The 25351-nt window shown below is 39.1% G+C and overlaps 1 protein-coding gene across 12 annotated transcripts in view; it reads right to left on the reverse strand.

Moving 5' to 3' along the window:
- Positions 1 to 25351, reverse strand: part of nav1b (neuron navigator 1b) — a 100589-nt gene that overhangs the window by 46044 nt on the left and 29194 nt on the right. For 11 of the 12 annotated variants that reach the window (XM_077197754.1, XM_077197753.1, XM_077197746.1 and 8 more), the window contains one exon: positions 19844 to 20206. In XM_077197754.1, coding sequence (XP_077053869.1) covers positions 19844 to 20206 — 363 coding nt within the window. Of the gene's footprint in view, positions 1 to 3084; positions 3179 to 19843; positions 20207 to 25351 lie in introns of those variants that run through there. The other variant, XM_077197757.1, reaches the window with a different exon arrangement.

Here is a 25351-nt window from a genome sequence, read left to right on the forward strand (position 1 = left end):
CTTACATTTCACAGGTATATTCTCCCTCTGTAAATGTTCAAACAAATCAAACAAATATGTCCATTTCACTGTCAGGAGAGGACGAGCTTCTGCAAATGAATCTCCGCTAAAATTCAAGCTTCCGTGAATGAGCGCGCCAAACAGACGGGCACAATAGAATAGTAGCGCAATAATTCTGACTAAAATACGTATTGCTAAAATATTTGTTGTTGGAGACAATAAATGTGCCATATGTGGAATTTTAAACCTACAAGTATTTTTATGAAAGTGACCATTATAATGGGGTAATCAAATGCAGGCTAATATAATTAGTTTGTGCTTTTGTTTTTAGTTTTAGTTTAGCCTTTAGTCATTTTAAAAAATAAAAAGCATTTTTTTTTGTTTTTAGATTGTAATGTTACAAAGTTAGAATGTAATGTGATTTAACCACCTTTTTGCACATAATATATTGCATAGCCTACATTACATTCCCTATTTGTTTCCATATCCTTCAATATCAACATTGTTTGGATATCATTGAGCAGGATGTGAAATATTTTTTTTTTTAAATAAATACATTTTCTTTATCCAAATAGAAAAACGTAGAAAGTACTGAGATATATATCGTATATCGCCATTTAACCAAAAAATACTGAGATATGATTTTTTGGCCATATCGCCCAGCCCTATTCTATAGTATGAATATGGGTTGTATGAAAGAGATTCGTACGCACTACATCCACCATGTTGTTAGTGTCACATGACCTACCAGCGTCAGTTGCGTCGCTTCACTTCCCTTCATAAATCCCACCCGTGGCCTCATGGGATAGTAAAGTTTGTATCAAATCAGAATCTCAGTGAAAGTAGTAGGTCATCCAAGGACATTTCACCTACTGTTTTTCGAATATATATTTAGACATACTACAATTTTGGTGTACTGTTTTTCGCACACTATATAGTAGAGAGGTATTCTTTTTCAGATGAAGTGACTGTAAGTAGCCTGTCCATAAAACATGTATAGACATGTCTATAGACGGTGCACAGAGTCATACACAACGACAAAACACCATCAGATAATAACAAAAGTCCAAAGCGCAGGCAAACAGGGAAATCCAGGGAAACCGGCAGAAGATTGAGACCATAACATGAGAACCAGGACAAAACACTCAGAGTTGCAGTGTTGACAAGACTTCGCAAAAATGGTTTAAATATACGTAAATGAGATAATGACAAACAGGTGGCAGTAATCAAGATGATGAGTCCAGGTAATGGGTTATGGGAAACGTAGTTCATGAAGCGGTAGTTACATTAAAACCATTCACAACTTTTCCACTGTATATGGTAGGTTAATCAATTAACAGGTTTTTACTGTAGCTTTTTACAATGTCATTTTACAATGTAAGCTGTGAAATGCATTTAAATTATTAAGTAATGCTATATTGTTAGCATTTGCACAAAACATTTAATTTATATTATTGGACTAGTCTATATGCAAAGTCTGAACTGTGACTGAGAGGCAATTAAGGCAGTCTGGCACCACAAACGTCTGAACTGACTATTCAACAAAGAGAGTTTGAGTGGAATTAATGGTCTACTACCTCTAAACTAGGTTTCATTCTCACAACAAACCTCAAGTGTTGACAGGAATAAAGGCTGCAGTGACGCCGATAACTTTAACAGGTCCTTCGGGGTCTTTATGAAGAATGGATCGTGCTTGTACTTAAGAAAAGTGACTCAGTGACTCAGATCACTTTACCAAATTTGGTTAAAACACCAATACTTGATGACAGAGTACTAAACCATTGTTTATTCTGGCTATAGCTCAAATTGGCTGGTTGATTTGTATTCTGTGTGATTAAAAAAATGAGGAATGACTTTGGGTGGGGAGGTTTTGTTGGGCTTGAAATATTGAGCAATTATGTTCTCCTCCCAACTTTATTCCATATGAAAAGCATTTGGGGCTTTGTGACAACTCCCAGCGTTCAGCACTCATATCAGCTGAGACTATATTTTGAGTTACACCCATATTGGTTAAAAAATCCATAAGTGACACAATACGCAGAGAGGAAGAAGAAAAAGAGTGTGCAGAGTCTTGAGCTATTTACCAGATGACGATTCAAACAAGCACAGTTACTCTAACATAAAACTGACCAATAAAATATCCTTCCACTTCAAAAGGACGAAAAACTCTTTGAAAAAATCCTAATTAGACTCAACCTTGACCTCTGTAAACATGAACATGCCCTTTGCATGTAGGTGTTGCAGTTTCTGGTTAGTCTCTAACTAACAGGAGCCACTCCGTTTCTTCTTTAAAGAGAACGTTAAAGAGCCTTTTCTCATATTACACAGCATCTGTTTGCACTAATATACACAGTGCATATATTTATATCAGCAGGGTTGTAATTGTTATCTAAATCTAAAACTATTTTGGGTAATTGAAATAGACCTGAAATAAAATAGAAATATCCAATTTGGAACATAAACAAAAATGAAAATTTTTGCATTGACAACTACCTGAAGTAATTTACCAAGAAAGGAAAATACTACAACTAAAAAAAAAAAGTCAATAAGGACTATAAAAAACAAAAACTAATAAACTTACTTAAACTAAAACCAGTCCTACAATTAAAATGAAAACTAAAAATATAAAATCCATTCAAAATATGAATAAATAATACTAAAATAACACTATACATCACTAAGACGTTCCGTAAAATATTATTGTTTTATTACTAGCAGTATTATTTTTATATTTACTATATATTTCACATTTTCATTTTTTTACATTTCATTAGAAACTGTAGGCTATTAAGGCCAATTTATACTTCTGCATCGAGTGTAGCCATAGTGTACGTCGCAAATAGTTGCAACTAGCTCATTTATACATCAATTCAACTAATCACAGGTGTGTTTACTTTGGCTATTTCACTTCGAACATGACTTATCCAATCAGAATTTGGAACCGAACCCATCCGTTCTATAATAAATAATACAGAACAGAGTCCACTTTGATAATCCTTTAAAAAAATCAGGGATTAGTAAATAAAACATATTGCTGTCAAACGATTTTCCCTTCATAAGCACAAAAAAATAAACGTTACTCACTTTGAAAAGAACATGGTTCTGTTGAGACACGCAGATGTCGTCAGAGGGCGAAACTCCCTGCACGAGAATCCTTCATTCATCGCTGAGTCACGCACAGTCATCCAGCCTTTGTTCACGCTTAATCCAACTCTCATCCATTGAAACTATCCGACTGAGATCAGGAGTCCCTCTTTCACAGGCAACACCCCCGTAAAACACCCCCACCTCCCGGAGAGCCAGTAACAGTGTCCAGATGTTCAGCAGCGTCCAGCGTGTACAAATACAGCTGCATTACTGGACCAGATCATGTTCAGTACAGTTACTCTTTCAGTGAAATGACAGCGCGCGCACACACACACACACACACACACACACACACACACACACACACACACACACACACACACACACACACACACACACACACACACACACACACACACACACACACACACACACACACACACACACACACACACACGCACACACACGTACATCTATCTTTTTGAGGACATTCATTGACACAATGCAATCTCTAGCTCCGTATCCTAACCCTACCCATCTCCACTAAGTGCCTGACCCAAACCCTTACCCCTAAACCTACCCATAACCTAGTTACTATAACCATATCCCTAAAACCAAGTCATGGCCCTCAAACAGGCTTTTAAAGGGCTCTCAGAAAGTGAGGACCGGACAAAATGTCCTCAGTTTACTCTCTTTGTCCTCACTCCGCTGGTCCAAAACTCAGTACAATTTTAGGGTCAGTTAAATTTGTTTGAAAGAAATGTATACTTTTATTCAGCAAGGATGCATTATATTGGTCAAAAGTGACCGTAAATACATTTATAATGTTACAAAACATTTCTATTTCAAATAAATGCTAGTCTTTTGAACTATCTATTCAAAAATCTATCACAGTTTCCACATTAATATGAAGCAGCACAACTGTTTACAATATTTAAAATTATTCTTGAGCAGCAAATCATCATATTAGAACAATGTAATTGTACAAAGAGTAATGATGCTGAGAAAATTAAGCTTTACATCACAGGAATAAATTATAAAATATATTCAAATAGAAAAGACTCATTTTAAATTGTAATAACATTTCACAATATTCCTGTTTTTACTGTATTTTACTCAAATAAATACAGCCTTGGAGAGCAGAAGACATTTCTTTCAAAATTCTTACTGACCTCAAACTTTTGAACGGTAGTGTATCCGTGCTTTTTATAAGGGTAATAATGCATTACATATACAGCTTCATGGAAAGTGTTTTGAGATTTACAACACCATTCATCTACACTGACAAAACTGGTGAGTTAAACTTCTGGCTACGTGTCTGAATCACACACACGTCCCATGACAGACCCCTTGATGGCTTTTCCACACCAGCAAACTCTCCACAAACGCACACATTCATCTCCGTTCAGCTTTGATGTCGAGAGCTTCTTCTGAGGTTCACGCCAGAGTCCAGCGGGGAAAGACTCGACGAGCACCATATGAGCACGAGAAGGACAGGAAAATGCTGGAATATATTAGCTGTGAGAGAGTTACTGAGTGAAATGAAGCTCGGATCTCTTTCTGTCCATCTCATTTCTTTCATGTGGCTCCAGTGGTGCCGAACCATATCTACACATATATACAAACACACATGTAACCACACACAGATATATATCCCAAACACACTGTGTGTGGCCTGCGCTCCTTCAGCCACGAGGTTATGTATGCACATCATCTGGAAACACGGATAATCATAACATGTACACAGTGTGTATCCGCAAATAGCAAATGGATGAATCTTTGCAGCCCTAAAGGTCCCGGCTGCCTATAAAGGTACAGCATATCCATAAAAGTTGCCTAAAATCTCAGAATTACGAATTTGGTAACACTTCATTTCGATGGTCCACTTTAGATGTTCTACTAACTATAAGTAACATTGCAACTACATGTCAACTAGCAGTCATTACAGTATTAGTATCTGTCTGCTTAATATCTGCTGACACTTTATTTTGATGCTCCACCAACAGACTTTCTACTGACTCTTAAATAAATTTGCAAGTACATGTCAACTTATTCTACTAACCTGAACCCTAACCTAAGTCTACTAATACTCTAATGAGAATTAGTTGACATGAGTTGCTTATAGTTAGTCTAAAATGAACCATCGAAATAAAGTGTTACCAGAAATTTACTGTAAATACAGAAAAACAAGACCCCACTGTATTTGCACCTTATAAAAACATGCATGTTCATAATTTTTTCATTAAAATACATAAACTCAAAGTATAGCAGTAACACTGAAAGCACTCTTCTAACTCATCTTTGTGCATCCAAAATTTAAGACAGTCAGTACAAGGCGAAATCTCGAGTATGATTAGGTCAATGTACAAAGTTATTCCGACTAAATTCAAAACATGTCTGTCTCAGTCTAAAATACGGCATATTATGGAACTTAAATGGGTTACAAAATCCATAGATTAAAGTAAAACCAACAACCTAATCCTAAACCTTCTTTAGTTTGGCTTTATAATAACACATGGATATCTGCCATAATGCCAATTTTCATAGTCATCACATCTGCCCAACCAGACTAAAAGCATTAACTGAACGCAGTTTACTTGTGCAACAAGCTCCAAAAGACACAATAATGTCTCTCTGGGATTTAGACCAATGCAGTGCATGAATAACACATCATTCACTTTTATATCCTTGTGTCATGAACACATTTCTGCCACAATTAGCTATTAAATGACGATTTCAAACTATAAATCAAACGACTTCAATCCCATCAAACTGCTTTTGCATGAACAAATGCTCCACATGCACGTGTCACAGTGTTAGAAAATGAGCGACTTTTACACAACAAAGTGCTTTAGAGAGTCTTTTACACCAAGCATCTGTTAGATCAAGATGTAAGATTGTGAGTTATGTTCACAGAACTGGAAGCAAATGATGTGTATCTCCCAAACAAACCACACAACAGCAGCTCAAGCCTGAAACATTAATAAAAGCCATACACACACTTTCCATGCATAAGCCCAGAAGAAAACTTAATTGCTCAGACTTTGCACTTTCACGGCTCAAGTGACTTCCTTATTATTAATCATTTAGGTATCAACTTAATCTCAGATGCTACTTTAAGATGCTTTTAGTAATAAAATCACCAGACAAAAGTCAATAGTTGTCATAAAAGAAGTGTATAGACCGGATCTTTTGCTCCAGGAAAAATGGGATGGGAAACTTGTGTTTACATTGAGATCTCTGATATTGATGTTTTAGCAAATCTGAGCACATCTCTTCTGAAACTCAGATTGTTTGATTTGAAAAACAGGAGAATTAAGCAAAAAGGTCCTCAATTTGCTCTCATTTTCATCTCACTGCTGTCAACGAAAACATTTGACATATTACCAATAGAAATATTGAGATATTAAACATAAATGTCTAATTTTTGTTTTCCTTTTCAATGGGTATAAGAGCATTTTGAGAGCTTTGCATGGAGATAAAACATTTATTTACACTCTTAAAAACAAAGGTTACATACTGGCATCTATGGTTCCACTAAGAACCTTTAACATCCATGGGAAAATGTTCTTAAAACTAATAAAAAACCCTTTTGTAACATTTATTTTTAAGAGTGTACATAATATTTACTTGTTTATTAGAATGTCAATGCACAGCATTCCTATCTGCACTGCCACAAAGGGAGCCTAATAATAGAGATAATTCACTGACACCCACATGAAACACCCACAGCAGTGAGGAAATGGCACAAATGCTACAGTTCCAGTGTATTTCCAGCAGGGGTCAGAGCGTGTGAAGCAGGACCCCGACACACACTCCGTGAAGTCTGTCATGCAGAAGAGCATTCAGCCTGACCACACATAGAGCTTGTTGTGTATGTAATGGGAGTCCTAGAATAATATCCCGCAAGACCCCAGACACCCTTCCAGATGTGTGTGTGTTTATTTGTCTGTAGGACAGCTGATGTCCACATGCTCAGAGATCTAGACTGGTCACCCTTCCTCTTGTGGTTAATGGATTTCATCCTGTGAAAACGTATTGGGAACGAGGCCTTGAATTACATGAAAACCTCACACCTACTGTAAGCAAAAATTGCATAAAATCCTACTTTTGCTGAGATCCTTGCTGGAAGTTGAAGTTAAAATTTCAGTTTTTTTGAATGGAACATTTCAGACAGAATGGCTTGCAATTATGTGGACTATTCAAGCTCAAAATGAACTTTGTCAGTAAACCAAGTTGAAACTACAAAAAACAAAAAGGTTTGATACTCTAATCTAAAATGTTACACACATACAAAAATTGCTAAATGCTCAAATAAACATAACTATTAGCTCAAAAAGAAACTCTTTACATCTGATGAGTGAAGACATCTTCAAATGCTCCTTTCCTTATCGAAAATATCATGATCAATGATTTTATCAAAAAATTGCATGTATTGTAATCCAATTAAACAAATATGTTTTTTTTCATAAATTATGATTCATTTATTATCATCATTATTATAATCCAATTAAACAAATATATTTTTTCATAAATTATAAAGTGATTCATACTTTTTTCTTTTAAAGAAATATTGTTCTAATAGTATCATCATTATTATAAATATTTGATATTTTACTATGACATGCATAGTCTTGATAAATATACATTTAAATAATATATATTTTTCATATATTATAAAGTGATCCATACTTTTTTACTTTTAGAGAAATATTATTCTATTGTTATAATTAAAATAAATAGAAACAAATAAAGAAAACAAATGCTGAAATGATTATTAACACATAGAGAAACAATGGCACACATCCATTCATTAGCCTCTCACTCCAGCCCTGCATTGTAATATGCAGCCATTTTCCATCCGCAGTCACACACATATACTGACACACCATGTTTCACTGGGTCACACAGAGTCAGGCTGATGGGGGTTACTATGGCAACACGTCACGACCCATGCGCCGCAACACAGAGAAAGATGGAGAGGGACGGGAGGAGGGATAACTGGGAGGAAACACACCATTGCCACCGTACTGTGCATCACCAGACATGCTTTCCTTTCAAACAATTTTCACTCAGAAATTGCTAGTAAATTTCACAAATAAGTACAAAGTAGCAGCACATTTAATTAAACATTACATTTTGAAGTAGAAAGATTGAAATAGTATTTTCTTGCAAAACATACAGTACTTCAGGAGTCGCTGTTTTATTTACAACGATTTACAACAAAAAAATTATACCTGGTGAAATAATTTTTTTTTGTGAAAAATTCCAATTGAAGGAAGGACACAAGCCTGTAAACAACCACCCTAGCAACAACAGCAACACATAGCAACACCACAGCAACCACCTACATGATAAAACACTACTCACAGTAAAAATCTACTTATCTAATTCCTTTTTCAATGTTTCCACTGTGAAGCTTTTCTCTTGAGTTTTCCTTGTAGACGTTGTCCAAACGATCCCCATTCACACGGATCCGCGAAAACAACTAAAAACGCTGTAATCTGCTGCCAGGCTATTAGATGGCGATAAAACACTATAGATTGAACACATAATACACGTGTGCATGACGTCATCGTTCTCTTACGAGAGGTTCTCTCGTATTGCGTAAGTTTAGCTTACACTACGGGAAAGATTCATCTTCTCGAGATATCGAAGCCAAAAATTATCCTTAATTTTGTATCTATTGTCAACGCAGTGCAGCAGCCAGCAGACCTAGAGTAGGCTGTCTAGCATGCTCATTGGCTGCCCTGCGGCAACTGCAGGAGCCTACCAGTTTCATTGGCGTGACGTCACGTCCAATGAAAGGCGCTCGCGCCCTCAACACGTCCCAATCTTCTTCACCATCTTCCTGAGGGACGCACCGTAACGGGTGCCGTACTTCCCCAAAATCCCCACCTTCTTGGTGCGCTTGGCCATTTTAGGAGAAGAGGTGCGGATCCAAATGAGGACCTAGTCCAGCCGCCCACTATATGCTTTCCCTCCGGTCTCCCTGTTACCACAGATTATCAAGAGAATCAGGGAAACGCGCCACTCAGTGCTCCTTGTATTACTATTACTTTTACTTGGGCTGGGAGACCCAGACGTGGTTCCCGGAGCTGACGCGGCTGTCACAGACAGCCCCCCGTGGCCGATTCCGGTGAGGATAGATCTCCTCTCTCAGGCTCACGGAGTGATCTGGCATCCCCATCCAGAGCGCTGGTCTCTGCATGCATGGTTGATCAACGGATACCCGTTGCCCTGCCAGACGCAGTAATGAACACAATCACGCAGTCTAGAGCTCCTTCTACTAGAAGGCTCTACGCGTCTAAATGGTCTGTGTTCTCCAAGTGGTGCGCTGACAAGAACCTGGACCCACGAAGGTGTGGGGTTTCGCCGTTGCTTAGTTTCCTTCAAGAGCTGTTGGACAAGGGCAGGTCCCCCTCCACGCTCAAAGAGTATTTGGCAGCCGTTTCGGCGTTCTCAGAATCGACGCACGGACAGTCAATAGGAAGGAATGAGCTTGTCATCCGCTTCCTTAGAGGAGCTAGGAAGATAAATCCCCCGCGCCCCCCTTCTGTTCCTATGTGGGATCATTCCTTGGTCCTCGAGGCCCTGAAAGCATACCCCTTTGAACCTTTAGACTCTGCGGATCTAAAATACTTGTCACTCAAAACCGTTTTCCTGATTGTACTGTCATCAGTCAAACGTGTGGGGGACTTACATGCGCTGTCTTGTCAGAGCTGCGTGTCTTGAGTTCGGACCGAATGCCTCAAAAGTCATCCTCAAACCTAAACATGGATATGTTCCTAAAGTGATTGACACTCCGTTCAGAGCACAGGTCATTTCCCTATCGGCTCTGCCTGCATCCGAGAGCGAGAGCGATGTTAATCTCCTCTGCCCAGTCAGGGGGCTGAGGGTTTACATTACGCGCTCCGCCCCTTTCAGGCGCTCCGAAAAGCTTTTCGTTTCGTTTGGAGGGCGCACCAAGGGTCTCGCCGCCTCAAACAGAGCCTATCCAGATGAATAGTGGACGCTATTGCGGCTGCTTATGCGTTAAAAGGTCTGCAATGCCCTTTGGGCGTCAGGGCTCATTCCACCAGAGGCATGGCCTCTTCATGGGCATGGTCCAGCGGAATTTCTATTCATGACATATGTGTGGCGGCGGGCTGGGCCTCCCCGTCCACCTTTGTCAGGTTCTATAACCTGGAAGTTCCCGCCCTGCAGGCTAAACTGCTGTCAGTATAAGTGAGAGGTCAGTTCTGTCCAGGTATTGTCATGCGCAAGCTACTCTCATATGACTCAGCTCTTCTGGTCGAGCTGCAATGTATCAGGTTATGTGCTATATGCTTATAAATTGACCGGCATCGCCGCTCTGTATTCCCTGTGAGTGCTTATGTGCATGCGCTTATACCCGGGGTTCATCGGAGTTCCCCGAGCTTCTCTGGTACTCATATAGTGGATTCTGGCACGCACGGCGTTGACAAAGGGTTCCCGTAGCGTAAGCTAAACTTACGCAATACGAGAGAACCTCTCGTAAGAGAACGAATCGGTTACCTAACGTAACCTCGGTTCTCTCTAGATGAGGGAACGAGTATTGCGTAACCTGCCGTGCTCAGCCTATGAGCCCCGTTTATATACGGTAAACCACGCCCATTCTGGTGGGCTGGGACACGTTGAGGGCGCGAGCTCCCTTCGTTGGACGTGACGTCACGCCAGGCTCACTGGTAGGCTGCTGCAGTTGCCGCAGGGCAGCCAATGAGCACGCTAGACAGCCTGCTCTAGGTCTGGTGGCTGCTGCACTGCGTTGACAATAGATACAAAATTAAGGATAATTTTTGGCTTCAATTTCTCGAGAAGATGAATCTTTCCCGTAGCGTAAGCTAAACTTACGCAATACTGGTTCCCTCATCTAGAGAGAACCGAGGTTACGTTAGGTAACCGATTCGTTTTCAGAGATTCATGTTTTTGTTGTTTACACGGAGGCAGTTTTCAAAAACGTGCACTTTGAAACCCATTTTCTAAAGTTAGCGTTTTCATGCACCCAAAACACCGTTCTCGTGTAAATGAACGGCCAAAATGCATAAAAAGTTTTACGTTTTTTAGTTGAAAACGGTGTCGTGTAAACAGGCCCTAAGTCCTGTATCTCCAGTCATTCTTTGCAAAGTCTTGTTTGTTGTTAAACTGCATTTCTGAGCATTCCCGTTTCTTGTTTTTTTAAATCTCTGCCCGTTTTCTAAATGACCCTTTTGCCAGTGTTTTCTGCAATGATGCTCATTTGGATTGTTTGCCCGTGTGTTTGACCTTTTGCCTGTTATATGGATTACGATTCTGGATTGTCTCAATAAAGCTGCACTTCGATGGATCTTGAAATGTTGGAGAAAGGCGGCAGATACAGACGTATTCAGGTCAAGCCCAAACCGCTCACCATGTGATCTTTCAGCATCCCAGAGAGAACTGACCATAATTGACAGTGTAACCCAACCATGTGTTTCTTTAGGAGACTAGAATCTCAGTACTTCACAATCTCAGATGTTTCTGAGACATTGTGAAAACGTCCTTTAATGCAAATGGTCGAGCTTCAGAGTGAAACACGAGAGTGTAATATCAGTGGCACAGGGACATATGGAGACGAGAACATGGAATGGCACTTAGAGCCTTGAAGATGATATAATACAACAGAGGTTACAGTCACCTTCATCATCTTTATTTACAATGTGTCCAGATGTGTAAGTATCAATACCATAAAAAACAAAATCACCCTCAAATTAAGAAAGATAAAAAAAAAAAAAAAATGGTGTAAAAAAAATATTTTAGGCAAATTAAGATGTTGTGCATTTGTGAGCTAATTTTTACAGCACATTCTACACTGAAATTCTCATTATTGAAATGCATCTGAATGTTTAACTTTTTTCTGCCATGTATAAATCTTTTTGTTTATTTACTTTATTAACTATACATTAAAGATAGTGTATATAATATATATATATATACTATTTCTAATATAGACAAATAATATATAATGTAACATTATATAATATTATTTATTGTAATATTTTATACATTATATTATTTATATATATATATATATATATATATATATATATATATATATATATATATATACACACGCAAAAATAATATAATATACAATTGATTATATTATTGTATATTATTTTTATTATATATATCATTATATATATATATATATATATATATACACACATACATACACAAATATTATATAACATAACATATAACAACATAATATATCATATGATATGATATTATTTCATATTATGTATTATATTAATTATTGTAATATTATTTTTCATACCTGTAATGAGAATTTTAGGGGGAAATGTTTCATTGTCAAGAAAGTATAAATCTTGGTGTAAATGGTTTAAATCTTAAATGGTGCTAAAATATGCAGCTGGTCCTAAAGAAAACTATAGCAAAACATATCACTAGTTAATCCTTTTCCATTAGCATTAAAGATTCAGGATGGGTTTGACCATGAATGGGAACAGAACGGGAGAGTCTCAGGGGACAGTAATACACCGCGCCGGAGCACATGGTAACAGACACAGGAGCTACAGCCTCGGGCCAGACACAATCAATACACAATATTTGTCTAACTTCAGACTTAGCTTTTTGCCTATATTTGTAAATTGAGTCCAAACTGCAGCCCATCAGCAGTTGGCATCAAAAACATTACTTAGCTCAACTACTTAAGCTTGCAAAAGCTAATATTTTGTCATCTTCCAGCTTAGCTCCTCCAGATATATGTGCTAAGCTGTGCTGTTCTGTCCAGTTTAAATGACACATCTCAAAACTAATCTCAGCCCTTCTACTGTCTTTATATAGTATATCAATATGGTACTCATTCACTACATATTACAAATCAAAAGTATTGTGGTATTACATCACATGCACACTCGAAACACTATCGCTCAAGAACATGAAATCGATCGAGGAAGACTAAAGCATCTGCGAGGGAAAACCTTAGCTCTCCTCATCAGCTCATCTCCATGGTTACCAGATTCAGACTCATCTTTCCTGAATTAACTCCTGCAATTCTTCTGCACAAATCACCAATATGCCACTAACTGTCAAAAGGAACAAAACAAAACAACTAAAGGCCTGTATTAGAAAACTTGCACTTAAAAGATAAAAAAAAAACACATAATCTTAAGTAAATGCAGGAAAACTTGCAATTGAATTAAGCCTTTTGAACTAAACAAATAGTTTGATCTGATTATTTTGACCTATAGACCTTATGCGCCAGAGAAACAAGGGCACCGCCATCTTTAGAATTGTCTTTGAACTTCCGTTTCTGCGGTCGCTCAGTATATTTCTATGGCATTGCTGTCCAGGAGTAATTAGGTTTTGAAGTGGATTTACTTAATGTAAAGTTAACGAAAGATATAGTTTAAAGCAGATGTCTTAACAAATGTCAAAAGACCGGGAAGATTTTAACCCGAGCCGTTCATTCATAAATACGCAAGGTCACTGTGAAAATACAGACCGGAAGACAAAAGACAACGAGCGCAGCGATGAAAAGGGGCGGGGCTACATAAGGTCTATAGTTTTGTAGTTTGAACTTAAATTCATTGATTTAAACCAACTATGAAGTGAATAAATACATAATTACTCAATTTTAGTAAGGCAAGTATTTACATTAAAATAATTTATCTTAATTTTTAACACACGTTTAGTTTGCCGCAGCACTGACATTCGCATATTTAAGTTCATTGAATGATGCAACAATTACCATAGTCAACATATAACCATCCCACAACCTCACCACAAGTCAGCACAGTGCAACAGTGAGGTTCCAGAAGTAAAAACTCCATAATTTTCCCTACAGGGAAATTCATTTTTAACGATAACTTAATCTTTAAAGAAAGACCTATGAGCTACGAGATTGTTAATCAATGATATTTGCCCCTGCTGAAGCCGTCATCCCTCATTATTTCAACTTAGTTTTAAAATAATCGTGTTTAACAGTGGAATTCCTGGTGAAAACTACATTACCCATGATGCTGTACAGAAAATTCCACCAATCAGAGAGTCAAAACTAGCAAAATGCGGCAATAGATTTCTTTAGCCCCGCCCACTCCCATGAAGCACTGCGAAAGACGTAAAGTCGATCTCCCTACGCTCTCAAAACATTTCAATATAAATGCATATTTTGTAATAAAAATATATTAAAATATATTGTTTGTATTTTTATAACATTTTTAAACATTTTTAAATGCGTGGTTTTATATTTTTTCATCGTTTTTATTTTGATTATGCTGTTCGCAGTGCTTCATATTTTCTAACAGTTTGTAATGTTAAAATTCACATTGCACTATAGACCAATTTCGAGCCGACGTCACAGCGCTAGCTGGAGGCAAAACAAAGGGAAAACTGCAGGCGGCCAATACAAACCAGCACAGATTCGGCTACATAATAAGGAGCTTAAATTACTATTATTATTATTAAATGTCATCTTGTTGTGTTGTTGGATGCAAGAATCAATGAAAAATGAATATGCTGTATCTGGAATTTTTATTTCTAGAAAATATTCACATCATTAAAATTGCACCGTAATGTCACTCTTTACATTGACGTCTTCTTGGCGCTGGCTTGGGAGAACTGCGGATCGTACCACACAAGTCTTGTACGTGACCATTCATCAAATAGTTATAGGCATCTAAAGATTTATATGACCCCAGTATGTCTTTACGCTCGGTTTCTCTATCGGATAGGTGTAGGACTGAGCCTAGCGTTAACGTTAATCCTGTCAGATCGTCCATCCATTGTACGGGCGTGTACGGGTCAGCCAATCTGGTTCCGTCTGTTAAAATTAACTTTTGCAAATAACAATCGCGGTCCTGGACAGTGAGTGACCTTGCACATTAAGATAAAATCGAATTTTCTCCAGTCATTGTTAAAAAACAAGCTAACAAAACTTGCAAACTAACGTTAGGGAAGCGGCCAGAGGGATTGTTCTGCAAACACCTAAGCTCCGCCCACAGAAAAACGTCACCATGTTTACCAACTGAAAAGGGGTCTATATGGTGACCGCAAAAACTTCAACAATAGAAACTCCACCATAAGCGAACATTAAATACTAACAGTTCTTTCCCTTTACTCGAAAATGCAGAGAACTAAAAATCCACCCATGCAGTTTCAGTTAATGCAACAAAAATGATTCATGTAGTCCCAACACAATGAAATAAATTGCGATAAAATGTACTTTAGCTCATTTTAATTAAGTAAACTGAACATGCAGCAACAAAAATTTTATTAAATCAGTACAATTTGACAAAAATATAAATGCTTGCATTTGCAAGACATTGGGCCCCATTTTAACGATCTGAAACACAAGTGTCAAAGCGCAAAGCACAAGTAACTTTGTGGGCGGATCACGGCGCTGTTGCTATTTTCCCGGCCGGATAAATGCCTCTTGCGCCTGGCGCAAATCTAAAAGGGGTTTGTCTGAAGTAGCTTCATTATTCATAGGTGTGATTTGGGCGTAACGGGAAACAAACCGATAAGAGCGTCATATCACATTCCCTTTAAGAGCATGATGAACGAGGTGCGCTTGTTCCATGGCGCAATACTATTATAACGGCGCATTTACCAGGCGTGCTTCAGAATCGGTTCTCAGCCGAGGAGATCGATGTTCTCGTCAGGGCCGTAAAAGAAAGAGAAGTGACATTCGAGATGGGACAAACCCACCCAAATTAGCTTCGGTTAAACATGCATATAATAATTTGGGTAAATGTGTAAGCTTTATGCCTATTTTCCCCATCGTCATGGACACAACAATGATTTCCCTCGTGTTTTAATATTTTTCCTTATAATAATGTATCATTTGCAAAAAGTAAAATGCATCTGTGTAGATGAGAGAATCATCTACAGTATATGCGCGTTGTTCACACTTTTTATTATGGCCAAGCATGCGCGCTTAAAAAAGCATCTGAATGTACGCGCAACGCGCCACTGACTTTAGACTAGTTTTTTTCTGGTCAGTGGCGCAATTGTTTTATAGAACAGCAAAATAGCATGGGGGAAAGTTAGCGCCGGAACACGCCTCCTCTTTGCGCTGAACCGCCCCGGGGAGCGCAAGTGTATTTCTTAGTTAACCGACGTGTGTCTGTGGAGGGAAAAGTCCGCTTTGCGCGGGTGCAAAATAGGAATGATACATGCGTCAGTGTACAAAGTCATTTGCGCCGGGTGCAAGATAGGGCCCATTAACTGGCCCAATAATGTAAGTGACAGTTCCTTCAACTGACCCAAACCGGTCTCTGCCCATCCGTATTGTTAAGGCCTGTTCTTCTTTATGTGAGTCTCTCTCTCCCTTCAGTAAGAGAGAACGAGGGCTGGGTTTGATCACCCCACCATCATGCGGCATTCTCTAAATCCCTCTGCATGAGCTTCCCAGATAAAGCCCAGATTCACGCCCAGGAGAACTGGCCTGGATTTCATCATCCGAATACACGTGCAACGTGTGTATTTGGGGGTGTGAGACCGAGCAATGAGCTGTGATGATAATTTCAAACTCTGAGTAGAAAAAGAGCAGATAGAGGAATGAGAAAGACGATCGTGGCCAGTGAAGTAGTCATCAAATCTTCCTGGGATCAAACTCCCTGTGGCTGTGTGCTGTCCGAGTCCAAGAGGAACACAAGGTCACTCCGATGGCATGCAAATTATAAGCATGCAGATGGCTTGACTTTGCAAAAAGAAACAAATGGTGACTGGGCTGTTATATATAAATGCTGCAAATCGCTGTTATAGCTGCACAGAAAAAGTTTGGCTTCAAAGGGTCAGAAAGGTTGCTAGTTCAAGCCGTCCCCATTGCGCCCTTGAGCAAGACGCTTAAACTGGAATTGCTCCTGAGGGATTATCACTGAGCTGCAAATCACTGGATAAAAGCATCTGCTAAATGCCTCCTTGCTATTATTTTAGTGTGTGCAATCTTGCCATCAGCAAAACTGCTAGCTATCAAACTACTACTGCTGAACCACAAAATACAGACCGTGAACAAACTGTGTATTTATTGGTTTTACACCTGCAAAATGAACACTGTTACTATAGGCCAGGGGTTTTCAAACTTTTTGTGTGTGTGGACCACTATTTGTAATCAAGAATTTTCACGGACCACCTCATAATACACATAATAAAATATATCTACACACAGTCCTTCCTGAATTAATCCGCACCTCTAAATAGGCTTACTAACATTAAACTATAACTGGTCATCACATCAGTACAACAGCTTGTTAAAAGAAAGTTTACTGCACACAACGGCTGCCACATATTTAATTTATTTATTTACTCAAGCGCCCGAGGGCATAATCAGGTTCATTTCAGGGATGCAAACATGTATGGTCAAAAAAGAGAGAGGTAATCGAAGCCCTCGCCCCGCGGTAAATATCCAGATACTTACATTGCCGCCAACCCCTGCCACCCATATAGGCACATATAGTAAAATAAAATTCAAATAAAGTTTTAACAAAAAAGGTTTTATAAAAAGATAAACCTCACATATTTCATCCCCTTTAATCATTTTTCACAAAAAAAGGTTTTATAAAAATATAAACCTCACAAATTTCAGCCTTTAAATCATTTTTATAAAAAGAATGAGTCAAAAAAAGATACATTACTTGACATTTACATCGATGCACATTAGCTTATCTTTTATTATTAGCTAATAGTAAAATTCGGTCCGATTTTCCCGTGCCATCTGTCGTTGCTATGCACGCTCTCCACAACTTAGTTGTGCTTAGTAGCTAATAGATTTCCACCACCGAAAAACGCTTGCTGTACCTCTTCTACAATATTTATTTACGGAGAAGAGAAAAACACCCGTAGTGTTTGGGTGCACGTGCATTCTTGCATTCTTCATTGACTGAGCTTTCAATGTTTACGGAAAGGATGAAGCTGATTTGTTTGTTTTTGTCACATGAACTGCGGTGCGTTTGCGGCATTATGAATAGTTGAGGTGTTTTCATCTCGCTGCGCCTAAAAAAATGAGTGCGTCACATCAATTATGAGCGCACTTGCCGCGCGCCTACATGAAATAATGAACTTGAGAGCGCAAAAGACACGATATGTGAACGGCCCCTTGACGAGCTACCTCCAATCGAGCAACGTGTTGGAGACCCCAGTAAAAGATACGCAGCAAGAAGAAACACTAGCGTTTCACGCTTGCGCGCATACTGCTGTTTTGGCTTGAAGTGTTCTGATTTGCTTATTTCCTATTTACTTGTTTGGTGGAGGCAATCCAGAATTACTGTTGGTGAAATTATAATCAGACAAATATTTTATATAATGGCAAAGTATTTGCCTCTGCCGCTTTCCTCTTCAGAGAACCTGTTGCTATCCACCGATCCATGTTGTGGTTCTAACGGCACTGAACTTGAACGTCACGGCCGAGCACCACTAGCCTATTTTAGTAATCACACAATTAAACTTTAAACTTTAACACGATTAAATTTTATATCAATATAGGCCTACATATTCTTTTTACTTTTTATTTTTTTATGGGGATTCCTGGTAAAATGAAGGTAAAAAATATTATTTTATATTTTATTTTGCCTTTCCACGGACCACCTGCAGTACCCTCACGGACCACTAGTGGTCCGCGGACCACAGTTTGGGAACCACTGCTATAGGCTACAATCAACTTCCAATCGCCCTTGTGAAGCATGTGGACGGGACCCCGAATGATAAAACACATGGATTGTTACATGAAAAGATGCGGTTGCTGAAGATGTCATTAAAAGCCAAGCACTGTGAAATATGTAACCACTTCATGTAGATGGACAGCACATGTCCACTGTCCAGAGTATATATGGTGTCTGTTTAATATTTTTGTTAATCTAGCCACAACTAAATGACATTTGAAATCTAATTTAAAAATAGAAATATAAAACAATGTCATTTAAACACTAAATTCACAAGAAACTCCAGCACTAGCGACAGATTCTGAAACGCTCATGACTAGAAACTACTTTCATCTCAATGTGAAACTTTTTTCCTTTTTTTTGAAGAAATTAATACTTTTATTCAGCAAGGATGCATTATATTGATCAAATGTGACAGTAGAGACATTTTTAACATGATTTCTATAGCAAATAAATGTTTTTTTTTTTAACTTTCTGAAAAATCCTGAAAAAAAACAAAACACGATTTCCACAAAAATATGAATTCAGCAATAATGATGCTGAAAATTCAGCTTTGCATCACAGGAATAAATTACATTTTAAATTATATTAAAATAGAAAGCAGTTATTTTAAATTGTTATAAAATTTCACAATATTGCTGTTTTTACGGTATTTTTAATCAAATAAATGCAGCCTTGGTGAGCAGAAGAAACCCCAAAAGTTTGAACGGTAGTGTAAATAAATAAAATATGACTCATTGAGCTCTAACTACGTAACTTTTATGCATTTTGCCCTGTACAAAAGTCTGAACACCCTGTATTAATGTTACAAAGCTGCGGCAGAACCAGGAGGGCTTCGTCATTCACAGCATCCCTGCAGGTCTCTCTGGTAATGTGGATAATTAGCATGACCCTCTTTGATGCTCTCACTGTTGCCTTTTTAATCTAGTGTACTTACATAGCAGTTTAACAGCCGTACTGCGTCTCCTGGTCTCATTCTTGACATTATAGTAGCTCTAATGAATACTTCAAATCAGACATTATGATCCTCTTCATAAGAGGTGTCATCTTTTTCAAGTTGAATATTTAGCAAACAAAAACATGCAGACACTCACCCATTGGCCAGATTGTCGTCGTCGTCGTCGTCATTAAGGCTCTTGCAAAGTACATCAGAATCACTGAGGTAACCAGACTTGAGGTCGCTATCTCCAGCGTCCAGGCCTTCGATGAACTCGCTGCGTGCCGTGTGGCTGAGGCGGCTGGAGCAGCGAGCGGGCATCGTGTGAGAGGTGTATTGGGACGAGGCTTTGGTTCCCGACAGATAGCTGGATCCGGTTGAGGAAGGGGCATCGCCGGCTTGCAGACGAGGACTGGACTGGCCGTGGCGCCATGAGAGAGGTGAGGAACGGTTGGAGAGGCTGGAGATGCTACGAGCGTTGGTTTCATCACTGTCATAGCACACGCTGCTCTCCAAACAACTGTAGATGGAAAGAGAGAGTTACTGATGCATCCAAACCTCAATATAATAGGGTTGTGGGATGCGATGAAGGACACAGGAACTCATGACCTACTAAAGAAAAGGATGCATGATCATCTTCATCTGTTGAGAATGCAGATTGCATAACCAGATGCACAGTCTCAAATGAATAATATAACAGCTTCCTTCACCACATAAACACTGAGTAGCTATTTTTACCCACTTCTCTCAGGAAAATTCATCAGACAGCTGCGAAATACCAAAAATGCACTAGTGCTTTGAAATATTTGATGCTATCAAGGCATAAATTGGTTAGTGTTACCCAGGGCTGTTAATTTGGCATGTTATTCTTGCAAGTGGTTCACTTGCTTTAAAGTCACCATGAAATCAAAACTGACAATACTTGTTTTTTGTGTAATATTGCAGGATTTATTACAAATAGTTTATTCGTGCATTTAATTATTTTATTTTTCCGTAATAATCTTTAATCAAAGATCATAATCTTCCTCTTGCAGTAACATCTCTTTTCTTTCTCTAATGACGAGGGCGGGGCAACCTGTCACTCACATGAGATCCACCAATAGCAAGCCACAACCATCCAATCAAATCTTTAATCTGGCATTATAGCAGAGGACCTGGACTGGAGATAAAGGACCGTGTGGGAGTTTCTAGTCAGAATAAATTTTTTATTTCTCTGTAATTTAAAAAAAACAACAGAAAATAACACACATACAGCCTTATTTCACTGCACTGGACAAACTGACGGCCCAGCCACTCCCAAACCTCATTCCCTGCTTTTCCATTCTCTTTCAGTGCCACATCACATCCTACTTGAAGCCAAAGCAAAGTTCCTGCTCTCTCCAAGTCAAGCACTGTGTGGCAAGAATATATATAGAGTTCTTCTCATTACTAAAATCAACAAGCACTGTAAGGGCAAGATCAGACTTTTTCGGTCACCGTGATTTTGCCAAGTAAGGCCCCATCCACACTACTGCGTTTTAGTTTAGAAACGGAGAATTAAAACGAATACGATCTCCGTCCACACCAGCGTTTGAGCTGCGTATTAGAACTGATCTCCGTCCACATTAAAACGACTGAAAACGCGGATCACGTGACCATTCACCTACACTGGGCATGCGCGTGCCGGTGTAAACAGGAAACGGATTGATTATTCCTCAGATTCCTCTGAGGTTGTTAAGTGCCGATCTGGACATTCAAGAGTTTTCGCACCATTCTTCAGGAACTACAACTTCATTGATAAAATTATCCCACCATGCGCTGGTTCTTCCCGGCTTAACCCAAAACCGACGCTCCATGTATGGTCGATACCGCCGCTGCACACGGGAACTGTCACAGATCGCTGGAATAATAGCTTGCCTCCGGTGCATGTAGGCAGTTATAGCATTGTGAAATGCAGATTTTACTTGCTCTAACGTAACTGGTAGTCCAGGCTGTTGTTCTGCGTTTACTTCCGTTGTATGACATCCAATCAGAGAGCCGAGCGTGAGCCTCTGCGTCATCGTTTCTAAAGTCCTCCGTTTTGACCCGTCTTCACTAAAACGCCCTCCGGAGATTCAAAACGCAAAACGGGGTCGGCAGCGTTTCTAAACTTCTCAGTTTTAGGTCTTCATTTTTGCCGTTTTAGTGTGGACGGGAGGTGCAAACGTAGCAAAAGGTCTCCGTTTCTAAACTAAAACGTAGTAGTGTGGATGGGGCCTAAGACATGTTCCTCAACATATTTTGTTGATCCTGGAATAACATTCCTGTCCCAAAATTTAGTCCTTACCCTATCCCTACCCCTAAACCTAACCCTACCCATAACTTTTGGGAAATGGGAAATCATAAGGGAAATGATAGGTGAATAACACGGATGTTGAAGCACCTTACCCTGGCTCTAAGCCTAAACTTGACAAACTGTAAAGTTGTCCCTCAAATCTGATTGGTTGATCTGAAAGTTGATCCAGGAACATGTGGTACTTGGTAAAATCACGTTTACATTGTCTGAAAAAAGTCTGTTTGCCCATGCAAAAGTGACCACCACAAGGCCATAGCATTGTAAGAGGTTGCTAATGCATTGTTATGCAATTGTTAGGATGTTACTAAGAATGTACAAGTTTTTACCTCCAAGTCTTGAGCTGGTCACTAGGTCTGTCTTTGTAAATTTTTAACACATTTTGATGTGCCAATTATTTCTATAGCACCAGCACAAATGCACTTAGTATTAGTTTAATATTGCAAAGTACAATTATACTATTATTACTATTATACAGTTTAAGAGTTTGATCAAATCACTAACCATAAAAATTAGTAATAATCATTATTCTATAACAAAACACTACTAAACAATTTGCCGGTTTTGATTAAAAACTCATCACACGTTATTACCAAAACATTCTGAATTTATATAAGGCTTGTTTGCAAAAGTAAACACATGACAAGCTGTTTTCCTAAACAAAAAAAGCATATGAGAACTTAAAAGCGGCCATTTGGTTCAGTAATTAATCACATTTTCCCATTCAAGTGCATCTTGACAATCACAGACTCCAGATATACTCTAGCGCAGCAGGTGTATAATGTGAATAGACATGAAAAATCAAACACTGCACCTCTATTTGGAGTCATCGTGAGTTGTTTTAGTCCATGTATCTCCATGTTTTAAAGGATAACAGAATCGTCATGTTACAGAAAAGCTCATTAGGCCAGGGCTTTATACACACATACATAAGTGTGGCTGTGAATCTGTGGGTTGAGTGTGGCTGATCTAGTATGAATCATTTTTACGCCTGCGCCATCAAGTCTTTGGAAGATCATCAGTCTTATACAAGTGCTGCTGTTAAAATGGAGGGTACATTAACTGCAGGTCTAGAAATCATGCTTATCTGCTACAAAAATGTTCTACTCAGAAACTTAGTAGGCTAGAGAATAGTAATCCTCTAGGGAAAGGTTTGATGTTAGAAGAAAGGACAGGCTGAGATCTCTAGGGGCAAAACTGAGATAAAAGTTAGCACAATTGCTATGCTAAGCAAATCTAGCACACCTTTGGGGAAGGAGAATTTATTCATCAGGATGAGGCATAGAACTGGCCGTAGCTTCTCTCTAGCTTACTCTGTCACTTGAATATGAATATATATCTTTTGCTGTCAGAACTGCCTTAATTCTTCATGGCATAGATTCAACAAGGTTCTAGATTCCTCAGAGATTTTGGTCCATATTGTCATGAGAGTAGCACACAGATTCTGCAGATTTGTCAGCTGTACATCCATGATGTGAATCAGTTCCAGCACATCTCAAAGCTGCTCTATTAGACTGAGATCTGGTGAATGTGGAGGCCGTTTGAGTTTAGTGTCATGTTCAAGAAACCAGTTTTAGATGATTTGCGCTTTGTGACGTGCGTTATCCTGCTTGAAGTATCCATCAGAAGATGGTTCACTGTGCTCATAAAGCTGGGGATGGAGATGGTTAGCAAGAACACTCAGGTCGGCTGTGGCATTTAAATGATGCTCAATTGGTACTAAAGGCCCCAAAGTGTGCCAAGAATATATTTAACAAACCATCACACCACCAGCAGCTTGAACTGTTGATGCAAGGCAGGAAGATCCATGCTTTCATGTTGTTTACGCCAAATTCTGACCCGACCGAATGTCACAGCAGAAATCCAGACTCATCAGACCAGGAAACATTTTCCAATCTTCTATTGTCCAGTTTTGGTCTGTCTGTGTGAATCGTAGCCTTAGTTTACTGTTCTTATATGACAGGAGTGACACAGGAGTGTGTGTCTTCTGCAGCTGTAGCTTATCTGCTTCAAGGTTGGACGTGTTGAGCGTTCAGAGATTCTCTTCTGCGTTCAGAGATGATCTTCTGTGTTCAGAGATGATCTTTGCGTTCAGAGATGCTCTTCTGTGTTCAGAGATGATCTTCTGTGTTCAGAGATGATCTTCTGTGTTCAGAGATGCTCTTCTGCGTTCAGAGATGCTCTTCTGTGTTCAGAGATGATCTTCTGTGTTCAGAGATGCTCTTCTGTGTTCAGAGATGATCTTCTGTGTTCAGAGATGCTCTTCTGTGTTCAGAGATGATCTTCTGTGTTCAGAGATGATCTTATGCGTTCAGAGATGATCTTCTGCGTTCAGAGATGATCTTCTGCGTTCAGAGATGCTCTTCTGCGTTCAGAGATGCTCTTCTGTGTTCAGAGATGATCTTCTGCGTTCAGAGATGATCTTCTGTGTTCAGAGATGATCTTATGCGTTCAGAGATGATCTTCTGCGTTCAGAGATGATCTTCTGCGTTCAGAGATGATCTTCTGTGTTCAGAGATGATCTTATGCGTTCAGAGATGATCTTCTGCGTTCAGAGATGATCTTCTGTGTTCAGAGATGATCTTCTGCGTTCAGAGATGATCTTCTGCGTTCAGAGATGCTCCTCTGTGTTCAGAGAAGATCTTCTGTGTTCAAAGATGCTCCTCTGTGTTCAGAGATGCTCTTCTGCGTTCAGAGAAGATCTTCTGCGTTCAGAGAAGATCTTCTGCGTTCAGAGAAGATCTTCTGCGTTCAGAGATGATCTTCTGTGTTCAGAGATTATCTTCTGTGGTCACAGATGATCTTCTGCGTTCAGAGATGATCTTCTGTGTTCAGAGATGATCTTCTGTGTTCAGAGATGCTCTTCTGTGTTCAGAGATGCTCTTCTGTGTTCAGAGATGCTCTTCTGTGTTCAGAGATGATCTTCTGTGTTCAGAGATGATCTTCTGTGTTCAGAGATGCTCTTCTGCGTTCAGAGAAGATCTTCTGTGTTCAGAGATGATCTTATGCGTTCAGAGATGCTCTTCTGTGTTCAGAGATGATCTTCTGTGTTCAGAGATGATCTTCTGTGTTCAGAGATGCTCTTCTGCGTTCAGAGAAGATCTTCTGTGTTCAGAGATGATCTTATGCGTTCAGAGATGCTCTTCTGTGTTCAGAGATGATCTTCTGTGTTCAGAGAAGATCTTCTGTGTTCAGAGATGATCTTCTGCGTTCAGAGATGATCTTCTGTGTTCAGAGATGATCTTCTGCGTTCAGAGATGCTCTTCTGCGTTCAGAGATGATCTTCTGTGTTCAGAGATGATCTTCTGCGTTCAGAGATGATCTTCTGTGTTCAGAGATGATCTTCTGTGTTCA

This window comes from Siphateles boraxobius, unplaced genomic scaffold, assembly GCF_051911475.1.
Source record: "Siphateles boraxobius isolate OS27281-9 unplaced genomic scaffold, OSU_SipBor_1 41, whole genome shotgun sequence".
Lineage (NCBI taxonomy): Eukaryota > Metazoa > Chordata > Actinopteri > Cypriniformes > Leuciscidae > Siphateles > Siphateles boraxobius.